This window comes from Macaca fascicularis, chromosome 16, assembly GCF_037993035.2.
Source record: "Macaca fascicularis isolate 582-1 chromosome 16, T2T-MFA8v1.1".
Taxonomy (NCBI): Eukaryota; Metazoa; Chordata; class Mammalia; order Primates; family Cercopithecidae; genus Macaca; species Macaca fascicularis.
The window spans coordinates 56,248,381-56,266,024 of record NC_088390.1 but is presented as its reverse complement, the minus strand read 5'-3'; the positions used below and the strand labels follow the sequence as shown (position 1 = coordinate 56,266,024).

The window sequence follows — 17,644 nt, the reverse complement described above, 5'->3', positions numbered from 1 at the left end:
AGGAAGATTGCTTGAGCTCAGCAGGTCAAGACGAGCCTGGGCAACATAGGGAGACATTCTGACTCTACAAAAAAATTTTTTTTTTGATCATCTAGGTCTGCTGGTACATGTCTGTTGTCCCAGCTACTCAGGAGACTGGGATAGGAGGATCGCTTGAAATTAGGAGGTCAAGGCTGCAGTGAGCTGTGATCATGCCACTGCACTCCAGCCTATGCTTCAGAGCAAGACCTCATCTCTTAAAAAAAAAAAAAAAAAAATTGTAAACCTGCCCTTTGGATCTTGCTGGAGCCTTGCATTCAGTAAGCCATATTCTAAATGAGCAACTCTGTGTCATCAGCTGCTCTGTGCTCCGAACCTGTAGAACATGCATCCACATCTGAAACAGGTTGGCAGGGCTAACAGTCACATTCTACCATGACTGTCCAGAAAACACATCCTCAGGAAGGAAAAGCCCACGACATTCAACATTAGGACTGTTTATTTTCTTGAGTAATTTCTAAGACAGAGATCATGAACAGATGTGTTTTCTTGCTTGCCCAGTTTTATTAATGTATATATTTTGCACAGACGTGCTATATGCTGCTTTTATTTTTCTGACAGAATGTTAAATGGGTACTGTAATGTTGCTAGATTTAGTTTATTAATTATGACTATATTGGCAGTAGTTTAAGCCCTAGAAGGTTTTTTTTTAAACTTCATGTTGAAATATATGACAGATTCAGAAAAGTACACTTTTTTTTTTTTTTTTTGAGACAATCTTGGCTCACTGCAATCTCTGCCTCCCGGGTTCAAGCGATTCTCCTGCCTCAGCCTCCCAAGTAGCTGGGATTACAGGCACGTGCCACCATGCCTGGTTACTTTTTGTATTTTTAGTAGAGAGGGGTTTCACCATGTTGGTCAGGCTGATCTCGAACTCCTGACCTCAAGTGACCCACCCACCTCGGCCTCCCAAAGCCACCACACCCAGCCAGAAAAGTACACATATTTTAAGGCCCACTTGATCCACTTTTGATAAACTGAACACACCCATGTAACCAGCACTCAAATCAAGACACAGAACATGACCAGAAACCAGGAGTTCCCTCGTGACCTCTTTAAGTCACTGACCCTCACCAACTGACCACTCTCCTGACTTCTAACAGCATAGATTAGTTTTGCCTATTTTGTACATATAAATGGAATTAGACAGTACACCTTTTAAAATCTGGCTTCTTTCATTGAACATTATTTTTATGAGATTCATTCAGATCACTGGGCATAATCATAGTTTCTTTGCTCTCATTACTGTATAATTACAAATAAGTCACCACTTATTGATCTATTCCATTGCTGATGGACATTTAGGTATTTTGAATATTGGAAATGATACAAATAACCTAGTACCTGTCTTTTGGTGAGCACATGTTTGATTTCTATTGGATATATACCTAGGAGTAGACATTATTTTTTAAGTGTACATTCAATGGCTTATGGTATATTCATAGATACGTGTAACCATCACTATGGTCAATTTTAGAACATTTTCATCACCTCACAGTGTTACCCTATGCCCTTGTAGCTATTATCTCTCTGTCTTCCCATCCCTCCCAGCCCTAAGCAACCACTTAATCTGTTTTCTGTCTCTATAGAATTACCTATTCTGGACATTTCATATATATGGAGTCACATTGTCCTGTATGATCAAAATAAGGATGGCCAGGCATGGTGGCTCCCTCTTGCAATCCCAGCACTTTGGGAGGTTGACACAGGTAGATCACTTGAGCTCAGGAGTTCAAGAACAGCCTGGGCAACATGGCGAAACCCAGTCTCTACCAAAAGTACAAAAATTAGCCAGATATGATGGTGCATGCTTAGAGTCCCAGCTACTCGGCAGAGTTGGGACAGGAGGATCTCTTGGGACCCAGAGACAGAGGTTGTAGTGAGCTGAGATCACGCCACTGCACTCCAGCCTGGGCCACAGCGTGAGACTCTGTCTCAATAATGAAATGATCAAAGTATGATTTCACGAGTCACACAGTTTATGGCCATACAAAGAGATTTTTTTTTTCTTTTTTTGTTCACAGTGCTTAAAGCGGGGAGAATAAGAAAACAAATCTCACAGGGAATACACTCAATAGAGGAGCTCCCTTAGCCATATAGTGAGTGAGTTCCAGTCTGTTAGAGTCCAGTTATTAAAGTCTAACTGCCCGCTTAGGATGAAAGCAAGCCTCTGTGGAAAGTAGTCTAACTGAAGCTTGAGGCGTACGTTTATGGGAGAGATTCTCAGCTAGATGGCTTGACCATGCTAGTGGGTGTACCGGAGTTGGGTGAAGCTTTGGAAATTAGCTTAAAGGCTAATAGAGTGTGGCCTTAGCTCAGCCTGAGCTTTCACTCTTCCGAGAAGCTCTCAGACAGAGTGTAGCCATTCCACAGCCCAAGGTCTCAAAGTGTCTGTCAAACTCTTGGGTTTATATGTACAGTCCGGCGTTGCTTAACAATGGGAACACATTCTGAGAAATACATCAGATGATTTTGTCGTTGTGCAAACATCAAGTGCACTTACACAAACCTAGATGGTAGAGCCTATTACACACCTAGGCTATGTGGTAGAGCCTGTTGCTCCCAGGCTGCAAACCTGTACAAATTGTCACTGTCCTAAAGACTGTAGGCAGTTGTAACACAGGGGTAAGTATTCATGTATCTGAACATAGCTAAACATAGAAAAGATATAGTCAAAATATGGTATTACAGTATAATCTTATGGGACTGCTGTCATATATGCCATCCATCATAAGCCAAAATGTCATTTTGCAGTGCATGACTGTATTTTAGAGTCCAGTAGTTGAGGTCAATAGCTCACACATGGGGTCTCATAAGGTGTGATGGTGTCACATTCTCAAGGGGAGAGGAGTACACTCTATGTTCTTGTCACAGCAAAACATGTCACTCCCATAGCAAATGTCAACATAAGTAACAAACAGAAAAAAATTCTTCAAGTATAATGAGTTTAATTGGGAATAAGCATTGCAATGAGGAATATGCACATCACAGTAAACTATGGGCATATTCATGGGGGTAAAGGAAGACAAGGATTTTTAAAGATAAAATGAGGGTTACATTTGTTGTCTTGAAACAATTATCCTCGGCCAGAAGGATCAAAAACAACGGCATCTGTCCAGGGCTGGACAGGTAGTCGCTGGTCAAATGTCTTCACAGAAGTATTTTTTGTGTGTGTAAGATTGAGGTGGCCTTTGTGCAAGGTTGTGGTTTTGGCAAAGTCTCTTGTGATATCTTTTGTTATCAGGTAGTCATGCACCAGAACCCTCCCTGCATGTTCTTACCTGGCTCCATTTTGTCAAGGTTTGACACAAGTGACTCCATTTTGATTCTAGCAACTTTTTCACAAACTATGTATGTATTTGGAATTATTTCAAAGTTGTATAACATATACAATATGTAGTTTTGTTGTTGTTGTTGTTGTTTTGAAGACGGAGTCTCGCTCTGTCGCCCAGGCTGGAGTGCAGCGGTGCGATCTGGGCTCACTGCAACTTCCGCCTCCTGGGTTTAAGCCATTCTCCTGCCTCAGTCTCCCGAGTAGCTGGGACTACAGGCGCCCACCACAAAGGCTGGCTAATTTTTGTATTTTTAGTAGAGACAGGGTTTCATCATGTTGCCCAGGGTGTTCTCCAACTCCTGAGCTCAGGCACTCTGCCTGCCTCAGCCTCCCAAAGTGCTAGGATTACAGGCATGAGCCACCACGCCTGGCCCAATATGTCATCTTTTGTTACTGGTTTCTTTCACTTATAAATGTTTTCAAGGTTCCACCATGTTGTAACATGTATCAGTACTTCATTTCCTTTTTAAAAATTGCTTTATTGTAGTAAAATACACATAACATACAATTTACCATCTTAACCATTGAAGTTTGCAGTTTAGTGGCATTAAGTACAGTACACTCACACTTTTGTGCAAACATCAGCACCACCCACCTCCAGAACTTGTTCATCTTTCCCAACTGAAATTCTGTACCCGTTAAACGATAAGTTCCCATTGCCCCCTCCCCAGCCCCCAGCAAGTACCATTCTACTCCTAGACAGCTTTTCCCTTCAGTTTCTTTCCTCTTTCACTTAATAAATGAGAGGGTCCATTGCTGACAAATGGGATTGCTTCTCTAAGTGGAGGCCTTCTTGCATATATGCAATTGAGTTTATCCTAAAAAAGAGTAACAGAAAATGTGGTTGTAGAAAGACAAGAGGTGGAGACACAAACTGGCTGAGGGTTTTCATATTGGGTGTCCTATCCATAGGCCATAGCAGCCCCACTGCAGATCTGCCCGATTCTTTGGCATCAAGACGTTGATCCAGCTCACGCCTCTAATCCCAGCACACTGGGGGGCCGAGGCAGGTGGATCACCTGAGGTCAAGAGTTTGAGACCAGCCTGGCCAACATGGTGAAACCCCATCTCTACCAAAAAATACAAAAATTGGCCAGGTATAGTGGCACATACTTCTAATCCCAGCTACTTAGGAGGCTGAGGTGGGAGAGTTGCTTGAACCCAGGAGGCAGAAGCTGCAGTGAGCCAAGATCATGCCACTGTACTCTAGCCTGGGAGATAGGGTGACACCCTGTCTCAAAAAAAAAAAAAAAAAAAAAGGTGATCCTGCAAGCCATTTCCATGTTGTGGATTTGCTGGCAGATTTCAGAGCTTTCCTGCTGTCACTGTCAGCATAGCTTCTCATAATACTACCAACACTTAATGTTCTTAATGAGTTCATCCACGGTGAGGACTCTGTTTAGGGTCCTGTATGTGCCTTCCACATTCCCTTCCTGTGCCATCATAGTCCTGGCAATGAACTTCAGGTTTTAAATCCATGAGCTTGGATCTAAGTCTCCACTCTGCCAAGCCTGATGTTCCATACCCAGATGACCCCTGTAATCCAAGTAATAGATTCCATTGTATGGACGGATATGCCACATTCTGTTTATCCATTCATCTGTTGCTGGACATTTGGTTTGTTTCCACCTTTTGGGTATTGTGAATAGTGCTGCTGTAAACATTCATGTACGAGTTTTTGTTTGCTTTGTTTGAGACAGAGTTGCACTCTGTCACCCAGGCCGGTGTGTAGTGGTGTGATGGTAGCTCGCTGTAGCCTCGACCTCTCAGGCTCAAGTGATCCTTCCACCTAGGCCTCCAGAGTAGCTGGGACTACAGGTGTGTACCACCATGCTCAGCTAATTTTTAATTTTTTTTTTTTGTAGAGATGGAATCTCACTATGTTGCCCAGGCTAGTCTCAAACTCCCGGGCTCAAGCGATCCTCCCACCTTGGCTGCAGAGAGTACTGGGCTTACAGGCATGAGCCACTGTGCCTGGCCCAAGTTTTTGTTTGAACACATGTTTTCAGTTCTTTTGGGCATATATTATAACTAGGAATGGAATTGCTGGGTTATATGCTAATTCTGTATTTAACTTTTTGAAGAGCCACCACGCTGTTTTCCAGGCAGCTGAATCATTTTACATTCCCACCAGCAATATACAAGGATTACAATGTCTTCACATGCTTGCCAACACATATTTTGTTTTCTGATTTTTTTTTTTTTTTTTGAGACAGAGTTTTGCTCTTGTCAACCAGGATGGAGTGCAAATGGCACAATCTTGGCTCATTGCAACCTCCGCCTTTCGGGTTCACGCGATTCTCCTGCCTCAGCCTCCCAAGTAGCTGGGATTACAGGCACCCATGACCACAGCCGGCTAATTTTTGTATTTTTAGTAGAGACAAGATTTCATCATATTGGTCAGGCTGACCTCGAACTCCTGACCTCCAGTGATCTGCTCGCCTTGGCCTCCCAAAGTGCTGGGATTATAGGCATGAGCCACCGCGCCCAGCGCTTGATTTTATTTTGTTTTTTGCCTTCCGGGTGAGCATGATGTGGTGCCTCATTGTGGTTTTAATTTGCGTTTCATCTGCTTGTTAGCCATTCATAGATTACCTTCAGCAAGATGTCTACTATTTTTTAATTGAGTCATTATGTGCATTATTTTTAATTCATTCATTTGGTCATTCATTTGAGCACCTCTTATGTTCCTGGCACTCAGGCACTTGGGATAAAGCAGTGAACACGTTAGTTGCCAACACTGAAAAGTCAGGAGAATTCTTAAAAAATAAAAAATAAAATTTCTCGTTCCTGACTTCTCTACTCAGATCTGGGCCTGAGTTCTCAGGAGCCAGCCTACTGCCGGCACCTTTAAGGTGGGGCTGTGCTTTGTTTCTTCAAGGCTCTTATCAGGCCTCAGTCCCACCTGGGCCCTGAGAGCCTTGGGTTTTATAATACCCATGCTAAGTAGCTGATGCCTCTCCAAGTAGTTACTTTAGTTCTGAGTTGAGAACAACTGGCACCGCTGTTTTTCCTCTAACTCCTTAAGCTTCCCATGTCGCATTGAAAAAATAATCCTAAGACCAAATCCCTTTAAGAATAGAAGTTGGGATACCGTGGCTCATACCTGTAGTCCCAGCTACTTGGGAGGCTAAGATGGGAAAGTCTCTTAAGCCTGAGAGTTTGAGGCTTCAGTGAGCAGTAATTGTGCCACTGCACTACAGCCTGGGTGACATAGTGAGTCTCAAAACAAAACGAAACAATAGAAAAAGAAGTGTCGGGTTGAGGGGTGCAGTTGGGGGAGGGAGAGCATCAGGGTAAATAGCTAATGCACGCAGGGCTTAATACCTAGGTGACAGGTTGATAGGTGCAGCAAACTACCATGGCAAATGTTTACCTATGTAACAAACCTGCATGTTCTACACAGGTATCCCAAAACTTAAAATAAAATTAAAAAAAAAAAGACAGAGAAAGAAGTGGCCACCCTTTATGCCCCAGGCATTTGGGGTGTGGGCAAGGAAGGAGAATTGGTTTGTTTATGCTCCCTCTTTCTAAATGATGGGTGGTTCCTGTGTTTATGAGCACATTGCATTGATATGAGTTTGTAGAACTCTTAATTCCTTGGAAGAGCCGCCTGTTTCCAACTCAACCCTGCCCTACCCTGGCCCCAGTTTCTTGGGATCAGTTAGTAGAAATTGCGGAGGTTATATTATCTCTGATGATCAGATAGGATATAAATTCCAAACCAGAAGGAACAGGAATTGCCTATGCCCACTCCTTTCTCCCAGATCTGAGGGTGGAGCACAGGCAGGCATGGCTGTAACGTTGAGGCGGTTGCACCGTGTCCTCTGCTCCTGGCTCAGGTGTTCATCAGTCACATGGGCCACTTGATCTCTTTGCACTTCAGCTTCTTTACCTGTAGAAAGGGAGTTCATGATTCTCACCTGCATTAAAAAAAATTTTTTTTTTTTTAATTTTGAGACAGAGTTTCGCTCTGTGGCCCAGGCTGGAGTGCAGTGGCACAATCTTGGCTCACTGCAACCTCCACCTCCTGGGTTCAAGTGATTCTCCTACCTCAGCCTCCTGAGTAGCTGGGATTACAGGCACACACTACTACACCCGGCTAATTTTTTGTATTTTTAGTAGAGACGGGGTTTCACCATGTTGGCCAGGATGGTCTCAAACTCCTGACCTCAGGTGATCCACCCACCTCGGCCTCCCAAAGTGCTGGGATTACAGGCATGAGCCACCGCACCTACAGGATTATATTAGTGTATCTCGAAGAAACCCAAACTGAGAGTGACTGAAAGAAGATGGGGGCAAGGGAATGGTTGTGTGTCCTGACTATTATCAATATCAATATCCTGGCTACAATATTGTACTATAGTTTTGCAAGATGTTAACATTGGGAAAATTTGAATATTGATGGTGAAGAGTGCATGAGATATTTCTGTATTGTTTCTTTTTTGTAGTTTTTTGTGGTTATTATTATTATTTTGAGACAGGCTCTTGCTCTGTTGCCCAGGCTGGAGTGCAGTGGGCGTGATCAACCTTGAACTCCTAGGCTCAAGAGATCCTCCTGCCTCAGCGTCCCAAGTAGCTAGGAGTACAGGTGCACGCTACTATTCCCAGCTAATTAAAAGAAAAAAAAATTGCCCGTGTGGGCAACATGGCAAAACCTCATCTCTACAAAACATACAAAAAAATAGCCAGCCATGGGGTCATGCACTTGTAGTCCCAGCTACACAGGAGGCTGAGATGGGAGAATCACACGAGCCCAGGAGGTCCAGGCTGCAGTCAGTGAACCATGACTACACCACTGCCCTTGAGCCTGGGCGAAAGAACTGTCTCAAATTTTTTTTTTGTTCTTGTTTTTGTTTTTTTAGAGACAGGGTCTTGCTCTGTTGCCCAAGCTGGTCTCAAACTCCTGGGCTTGAGCAATTCCTCTGCTTTGACCTTCCAAAGTGCTGGGATTACAGGCATGAGCCACCGTACCTGTCCTCGATATTATTTCTTACATCTGCATATGAATCTACAAATATCTCAAAATCAATAATTTAATTTTCAAAAGCGAAAAAAGAAAAAAGAAAGGAGATGGGACTTTCTTTATCTGGGAGACAGCCAGTCTGTGACTGGTGTGGTAACTCCTGCTGTCCAGGCGCCAGGCTCCTCTCTTATTGCTGTGTGGTGCCCAAAATCACTATGTGGTCTAAAATGCTACCATTATTTTCCTGTCACAAGCAGCATTCCAGCCTGAGGAAGAAAAAAAAGAGAAGATGTCCCTTCCTTTGAAAGTTTCTTCTCCGAAGTTGCACACACTACCCCTCTTTAAACTCCACTGGCCCAAACCTCACCATCTGGCCAGACCGGCTGCTGGGGAAGCTTGGAAACCTGGTCTTTATTTCACACAGTGTGGCCAGCTAGATGTCTGAGTCTGTGTCGTGAGAGAAGGACCTGTTGGGGTTTCTGTCACACCACCTGTCGGAGCTGCTGTGAAGACACAGGAAAAAACACATAGAAGAAAGACGCAGGAGAAAGCCAATTGAATGGAATTTTTTCTTTTTTCTTTTTTTTGTCCCATAAATCAGCCTGTTGATTTCCCAACTAGAATTTCCAGGAGACCACTGTTTGGTCTGAAAACCATGGTGAATAATGGAGAACCAAGTTCCAAACCAAATGGGACTCCTGAGGCCGGGCGCGGTGGCTCAAGCCTGTAATCCCAGCATTTTGGGAGGCCGAGACGGGCGGATCACGAGGTCAGGAGATGGAGACCATCCTGGCTAACACGGTGAAACCCTGTCTCTACTAAAAAAAAAAAAAATACAAAAAACTAGCCGGGCGCGGTGGCGGGCGCCTGTAGTCCCAGCTACGCGGGAGGCTGAGGCAGGAGAATGGCGTGAACCCGGGAGGCGGAGCTTGTAGTGAGCCGAGATCGCGCCACTGCACTCCAGCCTGGGCGACACAGCGAGACTCCGTCTCAAAACAAAACAAAACAAAACAAAACAAACAAAAAAAAAAACCCCACCAAATGGGACTCCTGGTCATTGTGAGAATAGGAGGATGCTTGTTAGGAGGCTGAACACCTGCCGTCCAGGCTGGAGTGCAGTGGCACCATCTTGGCTCACTGCAACCCCTGCCTCCCGGATTCAAGAGATTTTCCTGCCTCAGCCTCCCAGGTAGCTGGGACTACAGGTGTGCACCACCACACCTGGTTTATTTTTGTATTTTTAGTAGAGATGGGGTTTCACCCTGTTGGCCTGGCTGGTCTCAAACTCCTGACCTGAGGTGATCCATCCGCCTCGGCCTCCCGAAGTGCTGGGATTATAGATGTGAGCCACCATGCCTGGCCAGTTCCCAGACTTTATAGGTGGGGAAGGTGAGCTCTAGAAAGGAGAAATTCTGTGTCTTAATTTGAATTCCCCTGAGAACAAGGACTTGGGTGCAGGTAGTTTATTTTGGAGAGTGATCCTAGGAAGTGGAGATAGGAGGTAGAGAGAGCAAACAGGGAGTGGGGAAGCCGATGAGGGGATGTTGTTAATATCATCACCCTAGACAACAAGAGCTTCATTCACCTGGACCTCTGAGAAGGTACAGATACCTCCCAGAAAAGGGGAGACTTGGAGCTCCAGCCCCATGGGGTTGACTGCTGTGCCTAGAGGCATGAGCTCCTCTTCCAGTCTGGGCTGGCCTGCAGAACCAGGGACTCCCACATTGAGGAAGTTCCTGTAGCTAAAATCAAGGGTGGGCGGAGGAGCTGTGACATGAGACACCCGTCACCCACCCAGCCAGCAGCACACCTGCAATGAGACCTGGGATCCCCGACTCCCTGGCCTGGTGCGTTCTCCTCCCGTCCCCTGAGCTTCAGAGCATCAGCAGTGTTCCTCCTTCCCCGTGATGCTTGTCCTCACCTCCCAGGTGAGGAGTCTAAGAAAACAGCCTTTCCATCAGCCCCTGTCGTGATAGACCCTCCAGTGGGATGGCAGCGGCTGCCTCGCCCATTTACAGGGCAACCCAGTTTTGCTCCCTGCTGCCCTGAAATTTGTTCCTCCCGGAAATTGTCCCTCACAAGGCATGAGCAGTCAATCAATAGAAGATATACGTGGTCTTCCTAGCACAACAGCTGCAGAATGAGCTGTGAAGTGCCCCATCAGGAGTCCTGAACAGCTTCAAATGTTTCCCCTCTAGTAACTGCCTGACACGCCCCAACCCCAATAATCATTGTGCATTTAACTTAGGGGTTGCCTCACCCTTGGGAGATCCAAACCCCTAGTCTGACTTCCTGTCCTTCATGGAGGAGAAGGCTCTCGTCCCCAGTGTACTACTCAGTTTCTACTCAGGGCCAGTGACCTGGAGCCTTGGCACAGAAAGCCTGGAGAGAGAAGCTGAGGTAAATCACACTGCTTTGGCCAAGCAGACAGGTGACCTGTGAGAGGTGGGAACAGCCTCATCCTGAACACTACACCCTGTGATATAAAGGTACCTGGTGGCCGGGCGCAGTGGCTCATGCCAGTAATCCCAGCACTTTGGGAGGCCGAGGCGGGTGGATCACCTGAGGTTGGGAGTTCAAGACCAGCCTGACCAACATGGAGAAACCCTGTCTCTACTGAAAATACAAAATTAGCCAGGCGTGGTGGTGTGTGCCTGTAATCCCAGGTACTCGGGAGGCTGAGGCAGGAGAATCGTTTGAACCCAGGAGGCAGAGGTCTTAGTGAGCCAAGGTCATGCCATTGCACTCCAGCCTGGCAACGAGAGCAAAACTCTGTCTCAAAAAAAAAAAAAAAGTGCCTGGTGGCCGGGTGCAGTGGCTCACACCTGTAATTCCAGGACTTTGGGATGCCAAGGTGGGAGAAACTTGAGCCCAGGAGTTCGAGACCAATCCTGGCAACATAGTAAGACTCCATCTCTACCAAAAAATAAAAATAAAAATAAAAATTAGCTGGGTGTGGTGGCACACATCTGTAGTCCCAGCTACTTGGGAGGCTGAGGTGGGAGGACTGCTTGAGTTTGGGAGGTCGAGGCTTCAGTGAGCCATGGTTGCACCGCTGCACTCTAGCCAGGATGACAAAGTGAGATCCTTTCTCAAAAACAAACAGACAAACAAACAATGAAAAAAAACAAAAGAAAAAAAAAGACCCCTGGGAAGTCCAGGTGTCACACCCTATTCCCAGGACTGCGTGTCCTCACTGGCCTGCTCTAGGTACCGGTTTCTGAGCTGTTACTCAGACCTAGGTGGGAATGTGAACAGAGCAAATTCTGTTCCCATAGAAGGTGTGCTCTGGTTTCCAGACCTTCCAGGCCATCATTGGATATGTGCTCGGCCTGGTGGACTCCAGGTATAGGCTCCAGGGGCCCCCTATGCTGAGGACCACACTCTTGCAGGAGGATGTGGAGGTTTGGAGGGACATGCAGCATCTTCCTTCATCAGTAGGGGGATGGGAAGAGGACCAATTTTCCACTCTAGGCCTTGGCAGATCTCAGTAGACCCTGAGGACCCACAGATTTCATAGACATGTGGAATTGAGTGAAATTACAAGGGTGAGAACCAGGAGGAGCTGAGGTTGGTAGTTGAGATGTGGGGAGTGTGGGGAAAGAAAGCCCACTCTTGTCCCATGTATCCCTGGAGAGAGAGTAGGTTATCTTCCTTTTGTTCTCTTCCTTACTGAATAGTCTTAATCCGAGAGTTGAAATGATTTGTTTACATACCTTTCTCTTCCTACCACACTGTGACTATTTAGAGGGCTGGGAGCAGTGTCTTATCCATCCCTGTATCCCTAGCACCTGGCACAGGGCTGGCACACAGTAGGTGCTCACTAAAGCTTGCTTGAATAGATGAGTCAAAGACGGTTGGGGTGGCTTAGATTGCCAAGAGAGTGGTTGTCAAAGTGTGGTTCATAGAATCCTTCTCATCCAGGCCCACTTCAGAATCACATGGGATTCTGTTAAAAATTCAGATTCCCCCGTCCACTCCCCAGAAGCTCTGCAATGAGTAGGCATTGCAGGGACCCAGGAATTTGCATTCTTTGTGAGATCCTGAGATGATTCCGAAGCAGATCTCCATGGACCACATCCTGAAAAACTGTCCCTTGGAGGAGGGAGTGACACTGGTTGAGAAGGTTCCTTCTGATGTCTCTGGAGGGATAAGGGAGGGATCAGCCCATAAACACAGATCCTGGTTCCAACATCCATCCATCCCTCTTCACTTCATAAATGATGTGGGTCCATTTGGGCCCATGGGTGGAGAAAGCCCCAACCCCGGAACCTGGAGTATGGGACTCTCCTCATTCTTCCAGGCCGAATGTCCTCTGCTCTGGGCCCTTTGGTTTCAGCTGGGTTCAAGTTCCAGTCACTCCTCCCATTCTCACAGCACTCGCTCTCATTTTCTGTGCTCCAGCCACAGAGACAAGCTCTCCTCTGCCGGAAATGCCCTCCTCTCCCTTCTCTGATGATGAACACTTCCTCACCCTTCAGCTCTCAGCTTAGGCATAACTTTCTTAAGGGAGTTTTCCTTGAAGCTCCAGGTGATCCCAGATTCCCTCTTACAGGTGCTCCTCGGACCATGGTCCCTTCCTTATCTCAGCTTTCTAAACATACATTCATCATTACTAAGGTTGACTGCACTCCTCTCTTTCCGACCAGACCCTTAGCTCTGCAAGGACAGGGACTGTTTTTGGTTATGTTCATTTTTTAGCATTGGGCCTTCTCTGTGGTGGGTGTTTACTAAATATTTGTTGGAGGAATAAATGTTGGCTAATTACTCTGTAGGGCTGAGGAGGCCATAGTGTGGGTGGCCCCAGGGCCCAGGTCTAAGAGAGGCTACCTTAACCCAGCTTTGAGGGGACAGAGAATGGGCCTCAGATGGGCTGGGGGTCTCCCCCCATAGTCTGCCTCATGGCTCCCATTTCCTGATTTTCTAGGCTGTTCCCACCCACAAAGAGCTAATATGTCTAATTTCCCCAGAGACAGGGAGCTTCTTAGAGGAAGGACTGTGGCTTATTCTATCTCTGGTCCTAGCATAGTACTTGGCACGTACGGGTGCTCACTGAATGTGTGTTGAATGCGTGGTCGATAAATGCCATGAATGGACGGTAAAATGCCTGTCGATTACAGAGCACTTCAGCATTCCCAGAGCACTTTTGCAGGCCTGCTCACACTTGAACCTCATGCCCCCCTATGGAATAGGCAAGGCAGTCTGTTCATCCCTTTCTAGCCAAAGAGTAAACAGATAACTTGCCAGGTCTCACTGGGTTTTGTTGGTTTGTTGTTTGAGACAGGGACTCTGCCTGTCACCCAGGCTCGAGTGCAGTGGTGCAACCATGACTCACTGCAACCTCTGCCTCCCAGGCTCGGGTGATCCTCCCCCCTCAACCTCCAGAGTAGCTGGGACTACAGGCATGCGCCACCATACCTGGTTAATTGTTAAAAATGTTTCATAGAGACAGGGTTTCCCTATATTGCCCAGGCTGGTCTCGAACTCCTGGGCTCAGGCGATCCTCCTGCTGCAGCCTCCCAAAGTGCTGGCATTACTTTACAGGTGTGAGCAACCGTGCCCGGCTCAGGTGCCACAGTTAATAAAAGGTGGGGAAAGTTCAGTGGAGCGTAATGGAAGTGCAGGTTCTCCTCCAGCTTGGCGTGCCCTTACTTGGGGGTCGTTTCTTACCTGGCAGGGCTGGGAGGAGATGGGTAGTTCCTGAAAGGCTGATGGAGAAAAGTGGGGAGTAGGTTACTACTCCCGTGACTGCCCAGACCTCTACCTAGACCTGTTTCCACCTGTGCCCTGAGATGGATAGGCAGCCACATGTGAGAGGTGAAGAGTCCCGGTCCCAGACTAGAACCCGAGCCAGGTCCCGAGCTGGCTGCTTCCTCCACTTGACATCCTCTCAGTACTCTCAGGCTCTTGGTGCCCCTTGCTTGTCTGACATCTGGCCCCTTTTCCTTAACTGGCTGCTTTCAGCCAGCTTCTTAATTCCCTGGAGACCGAAACTGCCTGCCTTGTGACATCATCTGAGAGTGGGAGCTGGAGCCTAGGTGCCATTTGGCGTATAGGGGCTTTCTTCTTCATCTGCAGGTGCCCAGGATCTGGTAGCACCTGGCGCTGGACACCTACAGGCCTGTGGAATAACAGGGGCCTCCCAGCTGCCTCTCTTAGGGCCTCCATCTGCCCTCTCCTTTATTCCTTTCCTATTCTGTCTTTGGCTTTCAGGCCCTCAGGAGAAAAACTGGTCCACTAAGGAGCCTAAAATCCTAAGGCCTTGGATTCCAGCCCTGGGTCCAGGCACAGCTTCCCTGGTTCCTTAGGAAGGACCCCAGTGACCTGTTTATTCTCCAGGAGGCAGGGCCTGGGGGCGAAGGCATGGTCCTGCTTTGTAAGATCTGTCTGCGCAGGCAGGCTCTCCCGGGCTTCGCTAGGGCATCTCACCTTTCCCCAGAAGGTGAAGGAGGGCCCTTTGCTCCAGCTTGGTGTAACCTTGTCCCTGTCCTGCTGCCTTGGGATTAGGCTTGAGGCTGGGAAAAGGGTCTGGGGGATTTTAGGCTTACGGGAAGATCTGGAGAAAACCTAGTGGTTTCTAACATGTTGTCAGCAGCCTACCCCCTGGCTTGACTGGGTGTGCCATGCCCTTGGTTCCAGGGAGGCTGATCTGGGACAGTGAAACTCATAGCTCCTCTCCCTACAGTTCCAGAGAGGTGGATCGCATGGTTCCCCTGCCCGTTGGAGGCCTCAGCTACGTTCAAGGGTGCACCAAAAACCATCTTCTCAGCAAGACTGTGGGCCGGTGCCTGGAGGCCACAGCACAGAGGGTCCCAGAACGAGAGGCCTTGGTCGACCTCCATGAAAACATCAGGTTGACCTTTGCCCAACTCAAGGAGGAGGTGGGTCCTGACCTGGAAACCTCAAAGTGGGCAGGTGCTAGTTCCCAAGCTGCCCTGGCTGAGCAGAACCAGGAGCGTGGGCACCTGGCTATGGGGCAGTGTGCTAGGGCTGCCAGAGAACCCCAAGGGATGGCAGGAGAAGGAGACAGGACTGAGGCACAGGGGGTCCAACACCTCCTGTATCAGCAGCTCCTGGAGCACTTGTTAACTATGCAGGCTCCAGGGCAGACCCACTGAGGCTGGGAATCTGCCTGTCCTTTTGTCCCCAGTGATTGTGATGAGAACTCCCGGGCTAAGGGCTGAGGGTGGGCGTCTTGGGCCCCTTCCTGCTTGCCCCATCTCACCCCTTGTGCCCCATCTTTTACACCAGGTGGACAAAGCTGCTTCTGGCCTCCTGAGCATTGGTCTCTGCAAGGGTGACCGGCTGGGCATGTGGGGACCTAACTCCTATGCGTGGGTGCTCATACAGTTGGCCACTGCCCAGGCGGGCATCATTCTGGTAAGGAGGGGCTTGCTTGGCACAGCTGGGTGTGCGTGGGGGAACATCATTCAAGGGGAGTCCCTCAGGCCCTCAGCCCCCAGGACCAAACCAGTGCCTGATTGGTTTCAAACCAGGTTGTGCTTTCTCCTGAGGCCCACCAAGGAGGCCTCCGGGAGTCAGGGGGTGTAGAGTGCTGCCTCTATGCCTCCTGGGGGTAGAGGGCAGCAGGAGGGACAGGGTCTGCCCAGAATACTGATATGCCCTCACCGCTTCCACCAGGTGTCTGTGAACCCAGCCTACCAGGCTACGGAACTGGAGTATGTCCTCAAGAAGGTACAGCTCATTCGTCAGGGAGAGGCCCGGCTGGGGCCTGGCACAGGGGGCTGCACAGACTCTGCTTGTCACAGAGTGTGATGGTGTGAGCTAGGGCATGCGTGGGTGGGTGACATGCAGAGTGTCCTTCCTTAGGTCATAGATGGTTGGAAGGTGGCCCCAACTCCATGGAGAGGGTGGTTGGTCAAACACAAACCTGGCGTGAGTGGGCAGGGACGGGGGCATGTGTGTGTCAGGGCAGAGGTGTATGTACGCGTGTGTGTCCATCCTCATATGTGATGCATATGTGTCTCAGGGTGTGGTGCGTGTGTCTTGGGGTTGGTCCACGTGTGCATTTGTCTTGCAGTGTGGTGCCTGGGAGTGTGCTGGAGGTGTGTGTGTCAGAGACGGGCGCCTCTGTATGAGAGCAACTGATTAGTGAGGACTCCCCCAGAGCTCTAGTCTGAGGCTCCCTGCTGACTGCAGGTGGGGGACTCCCCTTCCACAGGTGGGCTGCAAGGCCCTTGTGTTCCCCAAGCAATTCAAGACCCAGCAATACTACAACATCCTGAAGCAGATCTGTCCAGAGGTGGAGAATGCCCAGCCAGGGGCCTTGAAAAGTCAGAGGTGGGTGTGTCCCGGGTTAGTGGGTGGTGCGTCATTCAGCATCCCTGATCCCTTCACTTACTACTCACCCTGCCCCCTTCCTCAGCCCCTGTCTCTCACCATCCTCCCCACCCCCAGGCTCCCAGATCTGACCACAGTCATCTCAGTGGATGCCCCTTTGCCGGGAACCCTGCTCCTGGATGAAGTGCTGGCGGCTGGCAGCACACAGCAGCATCTGGAACAGCTCCAGCACATCCAGCAGTTCCTGTCCTGCCATGACCCCATCAACATCCAGTTCACCTCGGTAAGGCAGAGGTCTCCAGGCCCCAAGCCCAGGTGGACACATGCCCCCTGCCGCTGTGACACTTCCGTAGGGATGGGGAGACAGCAGAGGAGAGCAGGCATTCTTTACTGAGACTGGCCTTCAGCTGTCCTCTCTGCTCTGGAAAATATCAGCACCTGGTGTCCTTGTCACATTTCCTCCCCCAGCCCCCTGCCCTCTCCACTCCAGCCCTCTTGTTCACGGTGCAGTGGCAGATTCACTGAACCAACACAGGTTAGAACTGCTAGAGGCTGCCCCTCATTTAGCTGATGGGGAATCAGAGACCCAGAGAGAGAATTTACCCAAGCCAGCTTATGGGTGGCAGAGTTCTCTGGGCCATATAGGTGGCATGAGAACGGAGACCTTATCTTCTGCATTGCTGGACCCTGATACCTGGCATTGTGGTAGACCTTTTGCAAATATACTGAACAGATGGATCTGGGGCAACAATCCCTGTCTCCTGATTCCTGGTCCAGTGCTCTTCAAGGCAGTGGCCCAGGGTGGGAAGGAGATGACAAGGAGGCCAAGCCATGCCCTGCTTGCCTTGTCAGGGGACAACAGGCAGCCCCAAGGGGGCCACCCTCTCCCACTACAACATTGTCAACAACTCCAGCATATTAGGAGAGCGCCTGAAACTGCATGAGAAGGTGAGGCGGCTCTAGGCCCAGGGCAAGGCTGCAGGAGGGGTGGCTCAGGCAGGGGT

The 17,644-nt window shown here is 48.7% G+C and overlaps 1 protein-coding gene across 1 annotated transcript in view; it reads left to right on the top strand.

Annotated features, from left to right (window-relative positions):
* Positions 1-17,644, top strand: part of ACSF2 (acyl-CoA synthetase family member 2) — a 47,983-nt gene that overhangs the window by 19,115 nt on the left and 11,224 nt on the right. The window contains exons 2-7 of the mRNA XM_045376026.3: positions 15,025-15,220; positions 15,591-15,719; positions 15,981-16,034; positions 16,522-16,640; positions 16,758-16,923; positions 17,493-17,588. Of these exons, the coding sequence (XP_045231961.2) occupies positions 15,025-15,220; positions 15,591-15,719; positions 15,981-16,034; positions 16,522-16,640; positions 16,758-16,923; positions 17,493-17,588 (760 nt within the window). The remainder of the gene's footprint in view (positions 1-15,024; positions 15,221-15,590; positions 15,720-15,980; positions 16,035-16,521; positions 16,641-16,757; positions 16,924-17,492; positions 17,589-17,644) is intronic.